This window comes from Octodon degus, unplaced genomic scaffold, assembly GCF_000260255.1.
Source record: "Octodon degus isolate 3935 unplaced genomic scaffold, OctDeg1.0 scaffold00005, whole genome shotgun sequence".
Lineage (NCBI taxonomy): Eukaryota > Metazoa > Chordata > Mammalia > Rodentia > Octodontidae > Octodon > Octodon degus.
In genome coordinates this window covers 23,026,816-23,043,446 of record NW_004524581.1, presented here as the reverse complement: position 1 = coordinate 23,043,446, position 16,631 = coordinate 23,026,816, and the positions used below count along the sequence as shown (strand labels likewise).

The 16,631-nt window shown below is 51.2% G+C and overlaps 1 protein-coding gene across 1 annotated transcript in view; it reads left to right on the top strand.

Annotated features, from left to right (window-relative positions):
* Ptk7 (protein tyrosine kinase 7 (inactive)) overlaps positions 1 to 16,631 on the top strand; it is a 60,485-nt gene that overhangs the window by 29,313 nt on the left and 14,541 nt on the right. The window contains exons 2-15 of the mRNA XM_023719760.1: positions 4,963 to 5,250; positions 6,144 to 6,246; positions 6,550 to 6,740; positions 6,831 to 6,981; positions 7,790 to 7,938; positions 8,167 to 8,433; positions 10,454 to 10,587; positions 10,740 to 10,875; positions 10,998 to 11,117; positions 13,297 to 13,446; positions 13,558 to 13,708; positions 13,793 to 13,920; positions 14,966 to 15,169; positions 15,715 to 15,870. Coding sequence (XP_023575528.1) covers positions 4,963 to 5,250; positions 6,144 to 6,246; positions 6,550 to 6,740; positions 6,831 to 6,981; positions 7,790 to 7,938; positions 8,167 to 8,433; positions 10,454 to 10,587; positions 10,740 to 10,875; positions 10,998 to 11,117; positions 13,297 to 13,446; positions 13,558 to 13,708; positions 13,793 to 13,920; positions 14,966 to 15,169; positions 15,715 to 15,870 — 2,328 coding nt within the window. The remainder of the gene's footprint in view (positions 1 to 4,962; positions 5,251 to 6,143; positions 6,247 to 6,549; positions 6,741 to 6,830; positions 6,982 to 7,789; positions 7,939 to 8,166; positions 8,434 to 10,453; positions 10,588 to 10,739; positions 10,876 to 10,997; positions 11,118 to 13,296; positions 13,447 to 13,557; positions 13,709 to 13,792; positions 13,921 to 14,965; positions 15,170 to 15,714; positions 15,871 to 16,631) is intronic.

The window sequence follows — 16,631 nt, the reverse complement described above, 5'->3', positions numbered from 1 at the left end:
AGTTTGCCTGGACGTTCTTCAGCCTTGTTTCTGGGCCCATCCTCACGTGACTGGGTTGCTGGCTGGCTGGCAATAAAGCCACACACAGGAGATTGTGACTCCATTATACTGGGCAGTACAGTTGGCATTAGGAGCCAGCTGTGCCTGGTGGTATTCCCATTTAACAGGGATGAACAGATTCCTTGCAAATTGTCTGTGCCTGTGGGGTGCACCTCTCTAGCGGGCCCTAAGAGTGATGCAGAGTACGCCAGCCACAGCCCTTGAGGTTAGGGTCCAGAGGAGTGAGCAGTTGCTCAGAATCCAGGGGGGAGTCTTGGGCCTCTTGGGATGCCCAGATGTTCCCAGCTGGAGGATTAATAGGAGCCACTTTGGCCTGAAGTTCAGGATGTCCCTTATGAGCACCCTTAGAGGAGCAACAGTGAATCTTTGGCATATCCTGCTGTGGAGGAGTGAGCCATGTGTTTGTGGTTGGTTGACCTTAGGCATGGGAAAAGTCACAGGGGGTCCAAGAGGGCCTCAATGACCACATACCACTGTGCAAGACACTATTTTCTGGAGCATACGTCACGGGGACTTTGGGCTGGCAGTGCCAAGTCCCTTACTAACTAGGATCTGATGTTAGCCTGATCCTGAGGCATCTGTCCAAAGAATAGAATTTTTCTTTAATAAGAGGGCGACAGCTGGATGAGGTGGGACTGTCCTATAATCCTAGCTCTCTGGGAGGCTAAAGCAGGAAGATCTTAGAGCCCAGTTTGGATACCTTAGTGATTTATCCATACCCTGCCTGAAAATAAGAAGGGCTGGAGATGTAGCTCAGTGCAGAATCCCTGGATTCAACACCCAGAACTGCAAAAAGAAAAGGCGTATATGGGGGTGGTGGTTTGAATCAACTGGTCCTGTTTGACAGGTTGTGGGGCCATACAGGTCAGGGGGTGTCTCCTAGGCCAAAGGACTGACAGGTAGGTAGTTTGGTTAGGTGGGTACTTGGAGCCAAGTTAATTAGAGCTGGAATACTTAGGGAACACTACTGCTGCTGTCCACCCCCCATGCAGTTGGGTTCACGCGTGCATGCACACACACGCTCACAGGTACCTGGATAGATGCTTGCTGAGGGAGGGAGCAAGAAAGGGCTGGGGCTGCAGACAGCAGAATCCCTAGGCGGTGCTGGTAGTCAGTGTTGTGGTGGTTTGAGAAGCATCCTTTTGGGGGCTTGCAGCCCCAGCTCTGCCTGCCTGTCATTTCTGAGGGGTCTCTTGGGCCCCCTGTGTGCTCTGTGTTATTTGATTTTGGGGTACATGAACCCATTTAGCTTGCACAGCTTGGGGGACAGTTGGATATCCCAAGGTTACGACAAGGAGCAGGGTGACAGGAGGCCACATAAAGGTGGCATCACCAGGATGCAGCAAGAACAGGGCAGCAATGAGCAGGGGTGAGTGTGCGGTGACACGGAGAGTGTGCAGCAAGGCTCAAAGGGGAGAAGAGACAGCTTGAGGGGCCTGGACCCATATGTCACCAAGAAGGCCTTTCCTAGGCCACAGACATCCTCAGGGGCAAGGGGCAGGAATGTGCCACCTTGAAACCAGTGGCACCATACAGCCTCAAAAGCCCTCCTCCTGGGTCATTGCTGTCATATACTTTTTGTCATTGCCATTTGGCCTCCTTTTCTGGGATCTGGTGTCTTTGCTGGAGACCTTGAGAGGCCTCTAAATCTTGGAACCCCCAGACAGCAGCTGACTCACCTCCACTGCCAGCCATGCCCACAGCCAGACAGGACATCCTTGGCTACCCTCCAACCTCTTCTGCACACAGGCGGTCCCCAGCTCTGCCAGGAGCTAGAAGCTGGGAGGAGCCTGAGGCTGTTCCCGCTGCCTTTTGAAACATCTAAAGCAAACCCAGCCAAGCCCTAACCAGGACCTGCTGTTCTGACGTCAGGACAGAGGCCCCTGGGGGTTGGCTTTGATGTTTCCCAGCCGGTTGTGGGGGCTCAAGGGGCTGTGAGTGGCAGTCTGGGAACACAGCATCTCACCACAGCCCTGAGAGGCCAGGCTCAGCAAGGTGGGGGTGCTGGGGTCCAGCCCCAGTGCCCTGGTGCCCTGAGTCGAGCCACTTCTCTCCCAGCTCGGGTTTCTGTGGCAGGTGGTCTGTGGTACCCGAGCCTCAGGGCTGATCCCTCCACACCCAGCACCTGCTGCTTCTCTCCACCACTCTTCTGTGCTACTTCTCCCCACCCAGGCCCAGGAATGGTCCTGACCTTAGCGAGGGGGCAGTCTGCCTGCCTGCCTACCTGCCTGCTTCTCTCCCCACCTCCTTCCCTACCTTCCTTCCTCAGGATTGAACCTCTGGCTTTTTGGGAGAGGGTCTTGTTAAGCTGCCCAGGCTAGGCTTGGACTTGTGACCCTCCTACTTCAGCCTCCCAGGAGGGATACAGATATGCACCATTGAGTTGGCTCAATGGGGAGCTTCCTCATGTTCTTAGAATCTGAGTCCTTAAGCAGGGAGAGCAATCATGAGGTGATTAACAGTGGTTGGTGTTTCCTGAAGGTGAACCCAGGCCAAAGCCCTTGATAGGCATTGCTGTGTAGATGGCTCATAACACTGTCATGAGGAGGTAGAAGAGGCTGGGACAGAGAGCCTTTGTCCCTTGCCCAAGGTCAGACACACTGACTCCAACAGGAATGGAGCCCGAGCTGTCTGAACCCCAACTCTTACCCACTCTTCTGAGTGGGTGAGGCTCCTGGCTGCCCACATCTTACAGGGAGTCAGTCTCTTTGTAGTCTTGATGAGCCTCCTGGGGTTCTTGGCTGAGGAACCCACAGTTCCGAGGAGTCCCATTTATAGAGGTCTCCTGGGGCCTGGGCCTGGGTGTGTGTGTCATGATGAGAAGTGGCCAGGAAGGATCCTCCATGCCAGTACTTATCTTGGGCTGTCTGGGGTCACTTAGTTCATGTGTCTACACAGTCTGTGAGGCTGGTGGGGACGGGACAGGTGACTCCCCATGGTCAGCTCTGACACTTCCAGGGTGGCTCTGAGAAGAGCTATGGCCTGGGTGTACGCGCTCTGCTGTGTATACACAGTGCCCAGCAGCACCCAGCAGAGGCAGGGCCGCACCCTAAAGAGCATTTAGAAATATGCGGGGTGTGTTTGCATTGGCACAGTGACTGGGGTGCTCAGCAGTGCCTGGGGGGCAGATTTGTTAACTTGCACAGTGGGTGGGATCGCCCAGCGTGGTGAATTGTCCCACCCAGAGAGCCATAGTGCCCCCCGGAGAAGTAGCAGGGGCCCTTCAGGCTCTTTCTGGCTCCATGGCGGCTGTGATTTGTGCTGGGTGTGGGCTGGCACTTAGAGAAGTTGAGAGATGGGCTACCATGGGGCAGCCCCTGTTCTAGACCAGTCCTGGGGATCTTGGATTTGTCTTGATGCTAACTTTATGAGATTAGGGATCCTTCTAGGAAGCAAAGCCCACCGCCAGAGGCTGGGAAGGTGTCTCTGGGCCAAGATGAGTCTCCTGAGGTTTAGGGAGTGATGAGGAGGTGCTGTTAGTATCTCCCTGCCCTGGCACTCTCTGGTCTACTGTCCCCAAAGGCACAGCTGTGTCTCCTTGGTGACGTGGTTGTCCTTTGCTATATTCAAGACCTACTGGCTTCAGGCTTCTACAAGGTCCCCTTGTGGGCCAGAAACAAAACCCCGTGTGTTTCTCCTGCTGCCATTGTGATCATGCCACCCACCTGCACAGCCCTGCCCTCTACCTCCCCAGCCATCTGCAGCTCAGTGCTGGTTTCTTGCTATCTTTGTCCCCATTGCTCTAGTTCCACTACTGGTTATAGGGTCTCCATCAATGTTTGTCCCCAGGCTGTGGCCAGAGCTGAATGGCTATAGCCAGATTTTCAGGGACAGCATCTTTGGTGATAATCCAGCTGGCTAGAGCATACTAGCTTCTTCAGGTTGGGCTCCCAGGGGAGCCCTTGGGAATGCTAAGCCAAAGAACCCCCATGGCAGCTTCACATCAAGGGGGCTTCACATCAAGGGGGCTTCAAAGTGTCTCCGATGGCAGCCACTACTGCTGCTGGTGCCCTTGCCGGTGTGTGAGCACAGGTGACCTTTTTGGGTTGTTCTTTTGAGTCAGGATTAACTTTAACATCCTGGTTCTGGGTGGCATGTAGGGTTGCCACCAGTGTCCTCGCTGCTCAGCCTGGCATTAAGACTTCCTAGGATCTGGCCCACAGGTCAGAGGTGCTGTTCCTAGGAGGCGCCTAGGGCAGCTGCCCCTACCAGCTTCTGTGTTTCCATCTTCTGTTCTCCGCAGGCACTAGCACCTACACAACCTGCTGGGTACTTATGTGACCATAACGAGGACATGTACACTTATCCTGTGGTCCTTCTGACTTGGGGTTAGGGAAGGCAGTGGTGTCTGCATCCTGCAGGACACCTAGCATACTTTACAAGGTGTGATCAGAATATATGGTGAATGCTTAAAACTTTGTTTTGTTTTTTTAAAAGACACTCTTCCTGGGCCTCTTACATACTTTCTGAAGCAGTTCTGAAAGTCCTGTTTTCTGAGTGTGTTTAGTTGCACTGCCCTGGCTGCCTCAACGTGTAGAATCGATTCAGAAGTGTTTCCCTCTCATGGTTATTTTGGCTTTGTACTTCTGGAAGAGCCAGAAGTCACACAGTGACTAAGGTGGATGAGGACATTCTGTTATATTTTTATGAGTGTGTCTTTCTGCTAGATGGTCTTTGGCAGTGGTATTCACTTTTTTTTTTTTTTAAACCACATCTGGTAAAGACAATTGTAAATTTCTCAGTGTATTCTTAGCAGTTGTAGTTACCTGATCATTCCCACTCGTACTTATTGAACACCGCCTGTGTACAGAGGCCCTTTGTTCCTCCAGTGCGCAGGTGGCTGGTGTGAGGACAGAGGTTGCAGCTGCTCCTGACCCTGCCTCTCCTGTTCCTCATTTGCAGGTGTCCAGGCAGCCATTGTCTTCATCAAAGAGCCATCCTCCCAGGATGCACTGCAGGGGCGCCGGGCGCTGCTGCGCTGCGAGGTTGAGGCCCCAGGCCTAGTGCATGTGTCCTGGCTGCTCAATGGGGCTCCAGTCCAAGACTCTGAGCGCCGCTTTGCTCAGGGCAGCAGCCTGAGCTTTGCAGCTGTGGACCGGCTGCAGGACTCAGGTGCCTTCCAGTGTGTGGCCCGGGATAATGTAACCGGAGAGGAAGTCCGAAGTGCCAATGCCTCTTTCAACATCAAATGTAAGAGTGGGAATGTGCTTGGTTCCCCTGTCAGAACCTTGGGCTGCTTGTCTGTCTCTTTCTCTCTTTCTCTGTGGTACTGGTAATTGAAACAAGAGCCTTTGCATTAAACTACATCCCCGGCACTTTTTCCCTGTTTGAGATATGATCTTGCTAAGTTACTAAATAGGGGCCGGGGAGATGGCTCAGTAGAATAATCACTTCCCTGGCAAGCACAAGGACCTGAGTTCAATCCCCAGTTCTGAAAAAAAAAAAAAAAAAAAAAGCTTGAGGCCAGGGAGATAGCTCAGTGGAATAAACACTTGCCTGGCAAGCACAAGGTCCTGAGTTCAATCCCCGGTACCACAAAAAAAAAAAAAAGCTAAGTTACTAAATAATTGTCCAGCCTGGGCTTAAACTTGTGTCTCCTGCTTCAGCCTCCCAGAGCACTCTAATTGAAAGCATGCACCACTATGCCTGGTGGTGGCTGCTGCTACTGCTGCTTTTCATTTTTTTCCTCCTCCTCTGTGTGTGTGTGTGTGTGTGTGTGTGTGTGTGTGTGTTGGGGGTTGAACCCAGGGCTTCACACATGCTAACCACATGTTCTGACACTGAGAACTCTCGTTTTATCCAGATCCTTTTTTTCTTCTTCAATCTTTGGGCCCATTGATGTGTTGAGGGCTTTCACAGATGGGAAGGGCAGTGAGGACATTTGGAGGCCCAGCTGGAGCTGCCATGGGTAGGGTGGAGGAGACAACAGGAATTCTGTGTTTGGTACCTGTAGCCCCCTCCCCAGCTTTGCAGGGCCCCCCCCCCCATGTGTTGGATCCAAGCCTCAGGGCTCCAGCTCCCTGTACCACCTCCCTACCCCTGCTCTGCCTTCCTGCCCTCACTGCATCCTTGGCCCCCTTCAGGGATTGAGGCTGGCCCTGTGGTCCTGAAGCACCCGGCCTCTGAAGCTGAGATCCAGCCACAGACCCCAGTCATGCTGCGATGTCACATCGATGGGCACCCCCGGTAAGGAGCCAAGGAGAGTGGATGGAGAGGGCTGTGCTAGACAGGTAGGGATGTCTCCCCAATCCTGGATGCTGACTTTTGTAGCCCTTATGTGCTCTTTACACATCCCAGAATGCTCATGCCACCTCTGCTAACCAGAGGAACCTCACATGGTGGAGACTGGTTCTGGACTGTGGCACCCAAGAGCTCAGGGGTCTTAATCTGGTTCTGTCCTCTTGAGCAAGCCACTTCCTCTATTGGGCCTCAGTTTCTGCATTTGTGTCCTCTCCCCTGCTCCCTGCTGCTGACCCCTCTGCCCCCCAGACCCACCTACCAGTGGTTCCGGGACGGGACACCCATCTCCGACGGCCAGGGCAACCACACAGTCAGCAGCAGGGAGAGGATCCTGAACCTGCAGCCGGCTGCTCCTGAGCACAGCGGGGTCTACTCCTGCTGTGCCCACAATGCCTTCGGCCAGGCCTGCAGCAGTCAGAACTTCACCTTGAGCATTGCTGGTGAGCCCAGCCTGGGACAGAAGAGGCCACATGGGATGGGAGGTGGCCCACCACCTAGCCCGCTCACTGACCAAGGCTTTCCCACCCCAGATGAAACCTTTGCCAGGGTGGTGCTGGCACCCCAGGATGTGGTCGTGGCCAGGAATGAGGAGGCCATGTTCCACTGCCAGTTCTCAGCCCAGCCGCCCCCAAGCTTGCAGTGGGTCTTTGAGGATGAGACTCCCATCACTAACCGCAGTCGGTAAGACATCTGGCTGGAAACAATCTGCACTGTGGTACAGGTAGTGTACTTCACATGTATGTTTTGTAGTAGGGGAGATTCCTTCACAGTTAGCATAAATTTTATATGTACTACTCCATATTTCCGGCAGATGGCAGTAGGGTGCTTGACTGTTAGTAAAGGAGCCCAACAAAGGGAGGAGGCCCTTTTCCCAGGAAGCTCAGAGGCAGTGGCTCTTCTCTTTTCCTTCCCTTGGGTCTTCAGCAATGGGAAGGACGTAGGGGACTTGTGTCATCTGTTTTGCCCTGGTTCTGGGAGAGCAGAGGGTGTCTTTGCAGTGTCAGTGGTACCAAGTGATTGCAGTGTCCGGGATGTACATACCTGACCCAGGGAATTGAATCTGCCTGGCTTCAGCCTGGAGGCAGAATTTGGCCCAGGGAGCTCTGGCCCTTGGAACTGTACCTTATAACTTGGCAAGAAGTGGTCCCTGGGTCCTAGGGGTTGTGTACTGGTCATTACCCTGTTGCCCACTTGCACTGTGGTTTGCTTGCACTGTACCCCAAACTGAGCTTTTTGCAGTTACAGGCACCCACATGTACACAAGTGAGAGCACATGCGCCTACACACTCACATACACATGCATGCACACACATACACACACACACATGCACTTACACCTACAGCATGAAATATCTGCTTCTTTCCCTTGCCCTGTTCCTGCCCAGTTGCTTCCTACATTTCTGATCTTGCAGCTGAGATTTTCTTGCATCCCATCCTGAAGGAGGCCTTCAGGTCACTTCCTCAAAATAGCGTACTCTCCTTTCGGCAGCCCTACACATCTCCGCAGAGCCACCGTGTTTGCCAACGGCTCTCTGCTGCTGACCCAGGTCCGGCCTCGCAATGCAGGCGTCTACCGCTGCATTGGCCAGGGACAAAGGGGCCCTCCTGTCGTCCTGGCAGCCACACTTCATTTGGCAGGTGGGTGCCATACTGGTCAGCACATAGAGATTTAGGCTCATCTTTTCACTTAGCTAGTATCTTGGAAAGTGGGGAGGAAGAGGACCCCAGGGTGAGGAACAGATGGGTGTCAGAGGGTGGTGTAGAGGGTTTGTGACCAGCAAGGGACTAGATTTGCCATGAGAAGATATCACATACCTCAGGAGCCTCAGTAATTAGCCTGATTGCTTCTCACTCACATCCCCACAGAGATTGAAGACATGCCACCCCTGGAACCTCAGGTGTTCACAGCTGGCAGTGAGGAGCGTGTGGCCTGCTTGCCCCCCCGGGGTCTCCCTGAACCCAGAGTGTGGTGGGAACACGAAGGAGCCCGGCTGCCAGCCCATGGCAGGGTCTACCAGAAGGGCCGGGAGCTAGTGTTTGCTGTCATAGTTGAGAGTGACACTGGTGTCTATACCTGCCACGCAGCCAACCTGGCTGGTCAGCGGCGACAGAACATCAACATCACTGTGGCCAGTGAGCATCTGTTGTTCCCTGAAGGTTGAGGGGAGGAGGAGGGGAGCCGGGCCTGGGGGGGTCCTTGGACTCTGGGTGTGATAGTCCTGGCTGCCCTGGTGTTTGCCTGATTCCCTCTTAGCCTGGGCCCTGCAGTCCTGGGAATCATTCCCTGCTGGGACATGCTGTGGGTGGATTGTGGGGACACAGCATGGGGCTGGAAGTCTGGGGGTCTCTGTGTGTGTAATGACCATGGCAGCAGGTGACCTGCCTGGCCAGGGCTTGACCTCTGCATCTGTGAAGTGGAGCTGTTAATCCACTACCTGCCTTGCAGAGTCGCTGGCAAGATGAAGTACAACAGATGGAAAAGATTTTCTTCTTCTTTTTTAAGAGCTATCTGTGAACATAATAATAAGTGATTTTTGTTTTATTGTAGTTTGTATACTTTCCAAACGTCAATAAATGTATTACTTATGAGAAAAGAGGGGAAAAATGAATCGATATGACTGAAAATCCAAGTGCTAAGCCCCATATATCTTCAATTGACATAGAGACTTATTTTTTTAATGTTTTTGTTTTTATTTTTAGGTAGTAAGGGTGGAACCTGGGGCCTCATACATGCTAGGCAAGGACTCTACTATTACTTCCCCAACCCTGGGATTTAATTTTTTTTGTTTACTGATTTCTTTATATCATTTTTTTTTTTTTTTTTGAACCAGAGATTGAACTCAGGCCCTTGCACTTGCCAGGCAAGCACTTATTCCACTGAGCTATCTCCCCGGCCCTATATCATGTCTCATTCCAAACTTTTGTGATAGTTCAAAAGGATATCAATACAAATTATAACATATACATAGACCCAGGCATGGTGATGCATGCCTGTAATCCCAGCACTTGGGAGGCAGAGCTAGGAGGATCACTGAGTTTGAAGCCAGTCTGGGCTATGTAATGAGACCTTCTGGTAACAAACAAAGCATACACCCACACAAACACACACATCCAAACTATTTTACAGTGGCTTTTTCCCACTTAGTCTTGCATTACTGCTATCTTACCAAGTGGGTAAATTTGCAGAGATCTGAATATGAAAAAGCTCTGTAAATGTGAAGTTGTGATATTTCACACCCAGTCAGATGGGAAACTCTTTCAAGGTTTAAATAGAAGACTGGCTTATCAGAGGCCCCTTCTGGGTGTTCAGAGAAGAGTAGGATGTCAGAGGAAGGAGTAAAAAAGAGAGATCAGGAGACCCCTGTAACAATCCACAGGAGCTGTGGAGGGAGCTTGACTGGAGGAGCTAGTGGCAGAGAGAGTGTATCAGGCTCAAAGTAGATTTCAGAGCTAAAGCAGATAGGGTTGTGTAGAGCAGAGGGATTCACTGGGGTGGGGAGGACCGTAGAGAAGGAGTCAAGCTTTCTGTCATTGGCTGGACAGTGGTTTTTTTGTTTTTTGTTTTTTAAACTCAGGGAAAATGGATGAGCAGGTTTTGGGGAAAATTATGTATTCTCCTTTGCACACACGAAGGTTGAATGCCTGATAGGTATCTCCTTGCAGATGCCAAAAGGCAGCAGATTCTCAGACTGGAGCTCATGGGAGCAGAGTGGGAGCCTGGTTATAGGTTTAGGAATGATCCACTCCTGTGGGATTGAAGGTCATTAGGGCGCTGGTGTGGCTTGAGTAGAACAGAAATCTGAAGCGGGGCCTTGGCATATTTTGTTCGGTATAATAAGAGCCCGGATAGTGAAGTCATAGACTGCATTTTAAATCCTATCACGTATTAGCAAATCACTGTTACTTTTTGAACTTTTGTTTTCCTAGCTGTAAAGTGAATAGATACTAGCATGGCTGTGACAGTAACTAAGGTCTCACCAGAAAGGTATTGGTGCTGAGGGAGTCACAAAGGTCCAATGGCTGGCTGCAGGATCAGCCAGGCAGCTTAGGGTTTCTGAGCTTGGGCCTAGTAGGTATTAGCATTTCTCAGGGTTGGGTCTTTGGTTTTGGGGACATTCTGATCAGGCTTCACTGTTCTTTCCTCTCCCTCTAGCTGTGCCCACGTGGCTCAAGAAACCCCAGGACAGCCAGCTGGAGGAGGGCAAGCCTGGCTATTTGCATTGCCTGACCCAGGCCACCCCCAAGCCCACGGTCATCTGGTACAGGAACCAGATGCTCATCTTGGAGGTGAGTGGGGTAGTGCTTGGTGATGGAGGGTCCTCTCCCACCACACTGTTCTCTGCATTCACCCCCGGTGCTCTCTCCCCTGCGGCTGCCCCCATGGAGATGGTGGGCTGGGTTCAGGTGCTCGAGCTCCTGTTCACACATCTGTGCTGCAGGACTCACGGTTTGAGGTCTCCAAGAACGGAACCTTGCGCATCAACAGTGTGGAGGTGTACGATGGCACGTGGTACCGCTGCGTGAGCAGCACACCTGCCGGCAGCATCGAGGCCCAGGCCCGCGTCCAAGTGCTGGGTGAGCCTGTGTGCGGGACATGGGCAGGGAGCAACAGGGAAGGCAGAGCAGGCCTGTCTCTGGCCTCTCCTGCTATCTCAGTTCCTCCTTTTCCCTGACCTGCCTATTCTCTACTGAAACAGAAAAGCTCAAGTTCACACCACCCCCCCAGCCGCTGCAGTGCATGGAGTTTGATAAAGAGGCCACAGTGCCCTGCTCAGCCACTGGCCGAGAGAAGCCCACCATCAAGTGGGTGCGGGCAGGTGGGTACCATGTGGATGTGGGATGGGCAAGGCAGTGCACCAGTCAGAGGTGTGCGTGTCGGAGAGTCTGGAGTGCCTGGTGCTGCTGCAGGAACCGTGCTGTCGAAAATGTAGGGCTGATGTATAGTCCAGTTAGGAAGCAGGAAAGAGCAGATTCCAGCATTAGACAACGTCAGAGGTGATGCCAGATGAGGTGACAGCTCTTCTTCCTCCTCCTCTTAACCTCTTCTTCCTCTTCTTCCTCTTCTTCCTCTTCCTTCTCTTCCTTCTCCTCCCTCTCCTCTCCTCTCCTCCTCACAGAGGCTCCCGCAGAAGAATTTTGGGAGAAGAAAATGCATAATCTCACCATCCATCATCATGTTGTTTTTACATCTCTTCATTTTTACATAGCAATTTCATTGTACATATGGTTTAACCTGTTATACTTTTTCATTTTTGGCAGTGCTGGCATTGAACCCAGGGCTTTAATTTTAATTTTAAGCAACTCAGTTGCCCAAGATGGGCTTGAACTTGTAGTTTTCCTGCCTCAGCTTTCCAGAGTGCTGGGATTACAGGCACACACTAGCATGCCTGGCTTGCTCTATTAAATTTAATGAATAAGTAATGTGCTTATTTAGGAGGGGAGAAAAGAAAAAGAACTATATGTCATTATAGATATCGCATGTGTGTATGATGCTGGAAGTTAAACCCTAGGTCACACATGCTAAGTAAGTGTTCCACCACTGGGCTACATCTCCAGCCCAACTCTGTGTCATTTCATTTGCTGTGTGTGTGTGTGTGTGTGTGTGTGTGTGTGTGTGTGTGTGAGGTGGGGCATATGGTATTGGAGATTAAACCCAAAGCCTTCTCCCTGAGTAACATCCTCAGCCCTTCTTATTTTGAGATAGAATCTTACTAAATTGCCCATGATAGGTTTGAACTTTCTAACCTGCCTCAGTCTCCTAAGGAGCTGGGGCTGTAGGTAGATGCCACCATGCCCAGCTCTGTGTCTTTTAATTTGACATTATCAGTCATTTCCCCATATTTTTTGTATCCTGCATGACTATTGTTTTTGATGATTGTAATAAAATACCAGTGATTTGGTTGATTTCAATTTGCTTAAATATTCTTAAATTTTTTTAAAGAATTTTATTTATTTATTTATTTATTCAGTGTGTGTGTGTGTGTGTGTGTGTGTGTGTGTGTGTGTGGCCAGCTCAGCCCACCTGGGGGCAGGGCTGGCTGGCATGTGGTGCTGGGGGATCGAACCGCGGTCCCTGTGCTTTGCTTAGCTTGTTCCAAGTAGGTGCTTTAGACCACTGAGCCATCTGTCCAGCCCTGCTTAAATATTCTTTAAATGTTGGAGATTTGGCTTGTTAGCCACTCCTATCCCAAGCCTACCTCACCAGCCTAGGCTGGCCTCACATTTGAGGTGATACTCCTGCCTTAGCCTCCTGAATGCTGGGATTAGAGGTGTGCAGCACCATGCCCAGCTATAATAAATATCTTTAAGCCAAAGTTTAGGGTTTTTTTTTTCTTTCTGAATTTAAATTTATTTTCTGTGGGAAAGAGACCCAGAAATGGAATAATGATGTATGAATGGATGTGAACATTTTTATAACCCGTGATGCTAGATGCCAAATTGTGTTTTAAAGAATTGGGTCAGTTTTCATATTCATCCCCACAATGGGAGTGAAAATACAGTTGTAGATTCTGGGCTCCCTTTGCTCAGGTCTGAGAGACCTGCCTGAGCCATGGAACTCCATATGGATCTGAAGGCTGGGAGGGTGGCAAAGAATAGGGATGGGCTAGTCCTCAGAGTGACAGGTGATAGCACTATAAGGACAAGGCTAGGGCCAGGGAGATAGCTCAGTAGAATAAGCACTTGCCTGGCAAGCGCAGGGTCCTGCGTTCAATCCCCAGTACTGAAAAAAAAAAAAAAAAAAAAAGACAAGGCTAGTCCTTGACCAGAGTGATGTCCCATTTGGCTGAAGTGGGATGTCACGTGGGCAATAGAAGGAGCTGCGACTAGAAGATTGGAGGAAGCATAATGGGGAACTTCAGCAGCTGGCTCAGAAGTAGGAGCCTGGCCTTTGAGTAGTTAGGAGCGGTGGCTTATTTCTGAGTAGGGGTGAGTAGCAGAGGGTATTGCTAGCCTCCCATGTAATTTTGATTTATAATTCCCTCCATCACCCTGCAGATGGGAGCAGCCTTCCAGAGTGGGTGACAGACAACGCTGGCACTCTGCACTTCTCCCGCGTAACCCGGGATGATGCTGGCAACTATACCTGCATTGCTTCCAATGGGCCACAGGGCCAGATCCAAGCACATGTGCAGCTCACTGTGGCAGGTACAGACCTGAAGAGCCCTGGGGCCAGGGCTAGTGGGCTGGGGTGGCAGGCTGCATACTGCTGGCCCCAGCTCACTGTCCTCTGTCCTTCACTGGTCTCTCTCTGTCCAGTTTTTATCACGTTCAAGGTGGAGCCAGAGCGCACGACCGTGTACCAGGGTCACACAGCCCTGCTACGGTGTGAAGCCCAGGGTGACCCTAAGCCACTCATCCAATGGAAGGGCAAAGACCGCATCCTGGACCCTAGTACACTGGGACCCAGGTAGGCCCTGATCCCCCGACCCCTTGCTCTCTGCAGTCCTGGGGAGCTGGTGGGATGATAGTGCTGTGGTCTCTCTCTTGGCAGGATGCACATCTTCCAGAATGGCTCCCTGGTGATCCATGATGTGGCTCCTGAGGATTCGGGCCGCTATACATGCATTGCGGGCAACAGCTGCAACATCAAGCACACGGAGGCCCCGCTCTATGTCGTAGGTATGGCTGGGGCACTGCACAGGGGGCCAAGGTTCTCGTTCATCTTGTACTTCTCGACCCCCTGTCTCCAGAGGCATTAAACCACTTTCCTGGTAGGTTCAGAATTCAGCTGTGTTCTCTTTCCCATACCATTGCACAGCTGCCAGTTCCCTGCTTAGAGCTGGGCTTTCATTTATTTCATGTTCCTCAGCTTCAGGAGATTGGCAAGTGGGAAGGGATTCTACTTCCTCCCACACCTCTTGCAGCATCCCCAGAAACCACTGGATGGGTAGGAAGGGTAGGGTAAGGGGGCAGCAGTACAAAAACAGGAGAATGTGTCAGATAGCAAGGTGTGTGTCACTACACCTGGGCAGGTTTTTTTTATATGTGTCTCCTCTCTTGTGTTCTGATACATAGCTGGCTTGTCACCAGGCTCATTTTCAGAGCCTTCCTATGACCCTGGTGGGGTACCTGCTGGCCCTGATTGAAGCCAGTGAAGGTAGTGACCTCCTGGTCTCTTTATCTTGGTTGGGCCACCCGTCATCTAAGGTTGTCATGTATGCAGGTTGGGGAGCTTTAAAAGAAAAGTCAGTGGGGCTGGTGAGATGGCTCAGTGGTCTAAAGCACCTACTTAGAACAAGCTTAGCAAAGCAGATGGACCGCGGTTCAATCCCCCAGCACCACATGCCAGCCAGCCCCACCCCCTGGTGGGCTGAGCTGGCCACACACACACACACACACACACACACGCATAAATAAAATTTTAAAAAATAAATAAAGAAAAGAAAAGTCAGGAGGATGGTGGCATATGCCTGTTATCTCAGTACTTGGGAGGCCAAGGCAGGAAGATCCCTAAGGATTTGGCTAAGGCCAGCCTAGGCTGCATATATGTGCTGCCAAAGTGAGCACAACCTGGGCTACACAGAGTTCAAGACCAGCCTGAACTATGTAATGAGATCCTGTGTCAGAACAACCAAAAATGGCCAAAATAGTAAACTGAACAAAAAAGAAGTCAGGCCTGGTTTCCTCAGCAGCCCCTGCCCAGACACACCTCTGTGTCCCCCAGATAAGCCAGTGCTAGAAGATTCAGAGGGCCCTGGAAGCCCACCCCCCTACAAGATGATCCAGACTATTGGACTCTCTGTGGGCGCTGCCGTGGCTTACATCATCGCTGTGCTGGGCCTCATGTTTTACTGCAAGAAGCGCTGCAAAGCCAAGCGACTGCAAAAGCAGCCTGAGGGTGAGGAGCCGGAGATGGAGTGCCTCAATGGTGAGCATGAGCATCCCTCAGGTAGGGTTGGGGTGGATGGAAGATGGGTGCTGAGTGTCCTTCTGCCACCGTGGAGGAGAATGCCATGAAGAGGTGGGCTGGGAGCTGGGGCTGCCCCGCCCCCCACTAGGAGCTTGGAGTTGGCCCATTGCCAGGGCCTTGGCTTTTGAGTACCGTGGTCAAAGACTTCCTCATGGGCACCTCTGGACCAGTGGCCTGACTCTCTGCCTTCCCCTCCCAGCACTGGATCATTGATATGTTCATATAGTGTGATCAGAATGTACAGTGAATGCTTAAATAAAAATGTGTTGTAATAAAGACACATGGCCATAAATCCCTTTCAGAAACTTCCTTCTCACTTTGAACACATTCCCTTGTTCTTGACACTTCTAGCAGTCCTCTCTTGTGAGAGTCTCTCATTGAACTGTTGTGGCTCTATCCGTGTCCTGAATGGATTAAAAATGGTTATGGCACTTTCTGCCAATAAAAATATGGTAATGTGTCCTAATTTGCTAGATCTGGCACCCACTGTGTTCCTGTTTTAGGTGGGCCTCTGCAGAATGGGCAGCCCTCCGCAGAGATCCAGGAGGAAGTGGCCTTGACCAGTTTGGGCTCTGGCCCTGCAGCCACCAGCAAGCGCCACAGCACAAGTGACAAGATGCACTTCCCACGGTCCAGCCTGCAGCCCATCACCACGCTGGGTGCGTTGCTCTGGCTACCCCTGCTGCCTTACCACATGCTGCCCATCCTGTCTTGAGGCTGGGTGATAGGCTGTAGGTCACCCTGGCAACCCTGGAACCTAGCATGTCAAAGACAACAGGAACACAGGTGGAGGTCTCACCTGGCGTGTTCCCTGTGTGTTAGACCTCTGCCCAAAGGTCCTGTCATTCCTGTGTCTTTCCTATAGTATTAGTTCCTTGATGGTTTCATTCAATTGACTCTTCCTGATACTGATGATTGAGCCTAGGGCTATCAGACTGAGCTGCATCCCCAGCTTCTTTATTTTATTTTATTATTATTATTTTGTGGTACTGGGGATTGAACTCAGGACCCCTGAGCTTGCCAGGCAGGTGCTTATTCTACTGAGCTATCCCCGGCCCCATTTATTTTATTTTTTTTAATTTTAGATAGTCTTGCTAAGTGACTAAATTGGCCAGAGTGAGCTTGAATTTGCAATCCTCCTGCCTCTACCTCCAGCATGCTAGGATTATAAGCTTATATAATCATGCCCAGCAAAGTTGACTCTTAAAGTTAGCTTTGTTCTAGGAAAAAGATATGAGAAACGATGAGTTTTTTTCTAGCTAAATTTTTTTTTGTTTTTAATTTTTTTTTATTTATGAGAGAGAGAGAGAGAGAGAGAGAGAGAAAGAGAGAGAGAGAGAGAGAGAGTGTGTTTGTGTGGCCAGCTCAGCCCACCAGGGGGCGGGGCTGGCTGGCATGTGGTGCTGGGGGATTGAACCGC